Source organism: Pogoniulus pusillus, chromosome 32 (assembly GCF_015220805.1).
Source record: "Pogoniulus pusillus isolate bPogPus1 chromosome 32, bPogPus1.pri, whole genome shotgun sequence".
Classification (NCBI taxonomy): Eukaryota; Metazoa; Chordata; class Aves; order Piciformes; family Lybiidae; genus Pogoniulus; species Pogoniulus pusillus.
The window spans coordinates 838,336-845,454 of record NC_087295.1 but is presented as its reverse complement, the minus strand read 5'-3'; the positions used below and the strand labels follow the sequence as shown (position 1 = coordinate 845,454).

Here is a 7,119-nt window from a genome sequence, read left to right as displayed (position 1 = left end):
GCTGACAGACTGAGGAGTGATGGCTTCGGTCTGAGATCCAGACCGGACAGAAGGGAGACTTTTGTGCTGAGGGTGGTCAAACACTGACCTGGGTTGCCCACGGAGGTGGAAACTGTCCCAGCCCTGGAACCATTCCAGGTCAGGTTGGGCGAGGATCTGAGCAACCTGATCTAGCTGAAGTCATGTCGAAGGAGACAACAGCTGTGCACAGCTGGAGCCCACTGCTGTGCTCACCCCAGCACCTGAGCCTGCCAGCAGCAAGGGCTTGCTCTGCCCCGCAGCGTCCCGCACCACGGCCAGCAGCTGTGTGAGGAAGGAGCAGCTGGAGCCAGGCAGCAGTGCAGGAGCTGTTTATTGAGAGGCAAATCCTCGGCCAGGGTCTGCAGGGTGGCCACAGGAAGGGGAGGTTACACCTGGCGCTCTGCCAGCCTGCACGAAGGCTTTGGCCACTCCCTGCCTGGTATTCACAGAGGACAGGGACCCCCAGGAGAGTGCCCAGGCAGCTGCTGGGCCCCCAGAGAGGGTCAGGCTCCCCTAGCCCCTGCGATCCTCTGCCCACAGCACCCTGGTGTCCCACATCCCTGCCAGATCAGCTGCAGCCGCACGTCAGGCAGTCGGAGTGCTGCTCTGCAGGGGCACAGGGGCCCTGTGCACGGTGCCTGCAGGGAGGTGAGGAGCAGGTGGTCCTCAGCAGGTAAGAATTAGTCCTTTAGTAAGTGCAGCAGCAGCTGGAGGCACAAAGAGGAGTTACAGACAGCAAAAGGCATCTGGGGGACACAAATCCCTGCATAGAAGAGGGGAACAAGACCCACAGCCAGCAGCAGAACTCACTTGCTGCTGTGCCAAGGCTTGTGGCCACTGGAGCCAAGGCTGGCTGGCTGCCCACAGCTCTGCATGGGACACAGGGCCTTGTCCCCACCTCTCACTGGTACCTGGCTGTGCTGTGGGAGGAGGGGAGCTGCCTGGTCTGGCTGCCAGCCTCCTCTCCACACCACTGCTCTGTTTCAGCTATTCATGGAGCAGCCCGAGGTGGGATGCAGAAGCCAAGGCTGCCTGTGCCCATGCCAAGGTGCAGCAGCTTGCCAGCAGGAGGAAACCTGCTGTCTGTCTCCAAGCCTACAAGGGGACTGGGGCCTATGAAGCATCACCAAACCTTGACTCTCAGTCCCACACTCCTGCCTCCAGGTGATTTTCAGGACCAGCAGCCAGGACGTTACCTGGCTGCAGAGGCTGAGCAGCAAGGCATGATCAGAGCAGATGAGCTGGAAGGGCACTCTCCCTTTAGCCCCTTCACCATCCCTGCAGCTCTGCCCAGGCCTCTTCCTTTGCCCTAAAAGGCCTTTATTAAAACCCAGTTCCTAGTGAGTCTTTGGAAACCTTCTCACCCACAGAGGCGACAGCAGGGGGTGGGAGGAGGCTTTGGAGATAGCTGCTGGGTTCTAGTCCCAGCACTCCACTTGTTCCAGGCCCTTTGCCAGAAAGCAGGATGCTGGGGCAGAGGACAGCTCCAGCAGCCCACAGCAGCAGTCCTGAGTGTCACCCTGAATGCATCTGCATGGAGATGCTCTCTGGGAGGGAAGGGGAGATAAAAAATAAACCTTGCGCAACTTCCATTTGGTTTTGCTTCTATAAACACCAAAACCTACACCCAGGTCTTCACAAAACTCTGCCTGCTTCCCCACAACTCCTTCCTCACCATTGTCTTTGGTCTGTGTTCCAGAGGAGGGGCAGATAAAGCCAAGCATGTCCCGGGGGCAGGAACCCAGGAGCGCATCGCCAAAACCCTACAAGATTTACTGACAGTTAAGGGAGAGGACAGGAGTTAAAAGCAGCTGGAACCCAGTCTCAGAACTATACGAAGGTCTTGCTCCTTCTGCAGCTTCACCAGGAGCAAAAGCTGTGCAAGGACACTGGGCCAGAAGTGAGAGGGCAGTGCCACGCTCCAGTGAGGAAGAGGCAATGTCCACACTCAGCTACCTGCAGCTATCAAGCAAAAGAGAGACCTCTGACTCAGATGAGCCAGGACCTCCACCAGCAGCAGGCTCCTGTCTCCCTCTCCTCTCTGACCCAGCGGCTGGGCTGGACCAGCTTCAGCCCAAGAGCTCAGCCAGGCAGCCACTGCAGGCTGTGCAGCCCCGGAGCGAAGCTCCCTGCCGCCGGCAGCACCACAGCCCAGCCACTGCCTGCCCACTGCCAGCTGCACTGAGCCCAGCTGAATGTGCCTGCCAGCACACCAGCAACCATGGTACCTGGGCAGCCTCATGGGCACAGAGAGCTAAAAGTTACCTTTGGAATACTGCAGATCCTAAAGGAATTGCACAAGCTGGCCCCCCTACTGCGGCCACAGCCCCACAGCCCCCCTCTGCCACGGCCTCAGCACCAGCAGCTCTCCTGACACAGGAGCAGCACCCTTGAGTGAGCTGCACAGGCAGACTCCAGAGCTCAGCTCACCTGTGTGGGCAGAGCAGACTCCTCAGGACAGCACAGCCGGGACCAAGCTACCCAACAGTTGTAAAGCTTCCTTACAGGCCGAGTAAGAAGAGCTCAAGAAAGCAGCTGCTGAGGGTCTGGAGGGGAGCTTCTGGATCCCACTGCTGCCCGAGCATCCCCTGGGGCACTGCATCGCTCCTGCCTGCCAGAGCAGCGCTCCCCAGTTGTTTAGTGCACCAAAAGGAGTTAAAAACCAGCCTCTGCCACCTCCAGCACAAGTAGTCACTAAAAACAAGCCCCTGGGAGCTGCTCCCACAGGCAGAGGACCCTGGGCTTACTCAGGGAACACCTGGACGGCCACGTCCCGAGCCAGGAGCTGCTCGATCTCCTCCTGGGTCAGGATGGCAGAGGCAGGAGCTGCTGGCGCCGCTTCGGCCGGCGCGGAGCCTGTGCAGCTCAGCCCCGAGAAGGGGCTGAACCAGCCCGGGGAGAAGGCACCACCAAAGGCCAGCTTCATTCCTTCCCAGCCGCTGGTCTGCTCCCAGGTTGGCTTCTGATTCTTAAGGCGCTCAATACCCTGCAAAAAGAGAACAGTTTGGGTTGTTTCAAGGCTGGACTAGATCAGAGTCATGGAGCGGCTCAGCTTGGAAGGGAGCTCAGAGCTCATCTGCTCCAACCTCCCTGCCATGCCCAGGGACACCTCTCAGCTAGACTCGGATGCTCAAGTCCTCATCCAGCCTGGACTTCAGCACCCTCAGGCAGGAGGCAGCCACAGCCTCCCTGGGCAGCCTGTGCCAGAGTCTCACCACTCTCACACTCAAGAACTTCTTCCTCAGCTCCAGTCTGACCCTGCTCTGCCTCAGCTCCAAACCATTCCCCCTTGGCCTGTCTCAGACACACTGATGAAAAGTTCCTCTGCAGCCTTCCTGCAGGATCCCTTCAGGCAGGCAGCTCTGAGGTCCCTCCAGGCTGCACACCCCCAGCTCCCTCAGCCTGTGCTCACAGCAGAACTGCTCCAGCCCTTGGATTATCTTTGTGGCCTACTTTGGGCTCTCCTCCAGGCCTGTGTCCTTCCACACTTCCAATGCACTAACAAGAGCCCAGCAGCTTGGCTGCCGCAGTTATGTAGCTGGAGAGAAGGAAACCATGAAGCAGAGAGCAGGAGGAGACCACCACCAAGCACTGAAACCCTCAGCCACATGCATGTGTCTGGGTCCCTGCTGCTGCCTAGATTGCAGGAAAGGAGCTGGAGCACTTCTGGGCAGCAAGCCCTCTCTGCCCTCCCTAACGAGCATCCCTCAGCTGCTCTGGAGAGCAGCAAGGTGAGAAGGTCAGGCAGGGGTTGCATTAGCAGCAGATGAAGGAGCTCAGCAGCAGAGGCAGGGACGCACTTTCCCTTCCCAGCCTGCCCCCGCTAATCCCTTCGGGGCATGCACAACTCCTCCTGGCTGCCTGCCCCAGGGGGGCAGCAGGGCCTGAGGCACAGCTGAAATGCACAACTGTCACACAACTGCCACTGCTGTTTAAGGAACCTTTGCCTAAAACCACTCTGTATTTAGCCCAAGTCCCTCCTCACGCTTCCAGACAGTGGGAGTTGTGTATTTCCATGTGACCCGAGGCCTCCTTCCCCTGCCCAAGGCACAGCTCATCCACTTCCAACTAGCGGTCAGCACACATCAGCTTTTGCTGCTCCACACTGCCCAGTCCGAAGCAGATAGAGAAGAGAAGCTACACACAGAGAACTAAAGCACACTGAGCACCACCTTTCAGCCACAGGCACAGCACTGCAGGGGCACCACAAACTGAGGAGCCTTACTTAGAGACACACAGGACAGGCAGCAGTGGGCACCTGTGCCAGCCGCGCTGATGCCAACCCTTTGACTGGAAAGAGCAGCACAAGCTGAAGCAAGAGGAGCCAAGTAGTGCCCCCCCGAGCACCACGCTCAGACTGCCAGCAGGAGGGACCCAACCGTACTCCAGCAGGCAGGCTAACTCAACTGCTTCCCAAACCAGCTGAGCACTCCTGTGATGACCCCCTGCACACCTCCAGCTGCTCAGGCACGGAAGGGCAGCTCCGAGGGCTCTGGAGGAGACAGGAAAAGCACAGCAAACAAGTTTTTGGAAAAGTTTTATTGCATTTGTTCTCCATGGAAGCATTGACAGATTGGAAAGATGCAGCATTCACAGTACTCCCAGAACCAGACACCCACTACAGTCCTCCTCTCCCCCTCTCCCTCCCTCCCCCCATGGCTTTCAAGCAGTCTAAACAGGTCACCTGCCAACAAATACCATTTGTATCCCAAAGCAAGGAAGGAAAAGCTTCCTTGGGAGTGGGGGACAGGGCTGAGGTGTGTTTTTAACTTGGATGAGCCCAGGGAAGTCATGAGCCAAAAAGACAAGAGAACTCCTGCCTGAACACAAGATGTCCCCTGGGGCTCTCCCCGTGCTGGGAATGCCTCCTGTGCCCCCACCTGTGCCAGCACACAGCTCAGAACAGCAGGCATGCTCCTTGCCACACACAGGTCCCAGTCCAAAGCATTTACACACACAGACAGACAGACAGAGCTGTGTGCAGAAACACAGCAAGAGATTTACAAAGCCCTGCACCAGGGCAGTGCTAAGGGGGCAGACTCAGCCCCCGGTGTCAGCCTACACAGCCCACCAGAACGGGTCTCAGAGCAGCCTGGGCACTCCTGCCAGCTCAGCACTGCCCTCACAAGCCATGGCCAGGACAAACACACGAAGCAGATGCCTCTGCCACCCTAAACGCAGGGAAAAGAACCAGATTCCTGCCAGTGTAAGGCTTGTAACAACCCAAAGAGCCTCCTAAATCTGCCACAGTTATCCTAGGAGGGTAACAGTTTCCTGCCCACAAGGGAGGGACAGATAAAATAATGTCAGAAAGATGGAATCAGTTCCGTGGCTGGAAGGAATAAAGAGGGTGGGGTGGAAGTGGCAACTTGGTGTGACCACCAGGTCGAGTGGCTCCCTTGCTGGGTCACCTTCTTGTCTTGCACCTTTTGGTAAGTGAAGTGTCTGCTTCCCCACTGGAGTTCAGTGATGAAAGAAAGAGCGACCTGCTCCTTCAGCAAGTCCAGAGGTGTCTGTGTAGGGCTCTTGGCACTCATTTGTCTTCCCCAGAGCTCACCGCAGCCAGGAGTCAGCATGAAAATCTAGTCAGAAGAGGTGGGTCACAACAGAGAAAGAGGATCCCTCTTCACATTAGTTATGCCAGACAGGAAGCAGAGAGAAACAAAGGCCAGGAAAGTTAACAGGAGCTTTTAAAAAAATCAAACCAAAACCAAACCAAGAAAGGAAAGGAAAAAAAAAAGCAAACCAACAAAACGAAAGGAAAACCCAAAGGAGAAAAGAAAAGCAGCAGCAGGTTCAGCCAGAGAGAGAGAATTACCTAGGAGCGGAGTACAGGGCTTTTGGCCTCTCCCTCTGCAATTATCAGCCACTTAACAGACATCAAAAAAAGTTTGTTTTGCTTTTTGTTCTCAGCATTCATGGCAGGTTTGTGACAGTGGTGCTGTACCAGGCTGCTGCTATCTGAGTGGCAATGCTGGTCAGGGGCTCCTCAGACCACATACTGGTATGGGTCTGCTTTTCCTTGGTCTGGAGTTGCGAATGGGCTAAGCCATGCTATAGAGAAGGGATGGCCAAATACTGCTTTCATGTTCATCCACTTTGTTTTTTTAGCCCATCTTCTCTCTTCCTTTTTCAACTGTTCTATTCCCTGGAAACAGAAACATCACATTTTCAGTCAAACAGCTTTGGTAGCTCTGTCCCTGGGGCAAGGTCTGCTCTCGGCTGCCCCTGGTCCAAAGGACGGAGTGAGAAAACCAAATGCACCTCGGCTGCCTCTCCTTTGCTTCTCACTCCTTCACTAACAAAAATAGGTCCCTTGGAAATAAAATTCCTTTCATTTCCTTCAGGCAGGGATCTCCTGAACCTTTCAAGACTGCCATCAGATCACCTCTGATGTCAACTGACCAAAAAACCCCACTAAACCCCAACGAAAGGTCTGCGCCTCAATGGCTGGAAGCATCCTGTGCTAACCAGGTGGAAAAGGTCGAGAGGAGACCAATGCAAGCTTGCAGACACAAAAAGTCACCCCAGGAACCCAAAGGTCATCTCTGCAATGCTCCCAGGTTCACCAAGCAAGCTCAGGAGATGCCCATGGCTCAGCACAGCTGGAGCTGCCTGGTGCCTCTTCTCTGTGGAAAGAGGCATGGGCTGAGAGCAGGGAGAGAGGGTTAAAGACACTGATTGGAGAGAAACGATTGGCACTGGTTAGTAGAGGTTAGAGGGAGGACAAACCCAAGCCATCAAGCAGCAGTTCAAACAGCCACTGATCCATTAGTCACAAACAAGATCTCTGCACTGGCCAGGACCCACAAGGTGAATTCGGGCTCTCAGGACAGTGATGCCTTGGGAGCAAGAGGAAGGTTGTGTGGTGGCTGGAGGGCAGGACTTCTCCAGGGAGCAGCAGCAGGCAAATCAGGCTGCTCTTCACCTGGGGGTCTTTTCCAAGGCAAGCTCCTCCTGCCCTAGGCATCTCTGCCACACTATGGACTCCTGTGCTGCAAGACATCCTCAAGTTACTGATTCTGGGAGGGGGGCAGAACACAACGTGGGGCAAGAGCTGTGCTGATCCCTGGGAAATGTCACCTGTAGAGACAAGTG

The 7,119-nt window shown here is 55.9% G+C and overlaps 1 protein-coding gene across 10 annotated transcripts in view; it reads right to left on the bottom strand.

The window, feature by feature from the left end:
• Positions 1-334: 334 nt before the first annotated feature.
• Positions 335-7,119, bottom strand: part of ZDHHC3 (zinc finger DHHC-type palmitoyltransferase 3) — a 29,586-nt gene continuing 22,801 nt past the window's right edge. For 6 of the 10 annotated variants that reach the window (XM_064169798.1, XM_064169800.1, XM_064169799.1 and 3 more), the window contains one exon: positions 4,543-6,169. In XM_064169798.1, coding sequence (XP_064025868.1) covers positions 6,011-6,169 — 159 coding nt within the window. In that variant the 3' untranslated portion in view covers positions 4,543-6,010. Of the gene's footprint in view, positions 3,008-4,542; positions 6,170-7,119 lie in introns of those variants that run through there. The other 4 variants (XR_010308078.1, XR_010308076.1, XR_010308077.1 and 1 more) reach the window with 4 other exon arrangements.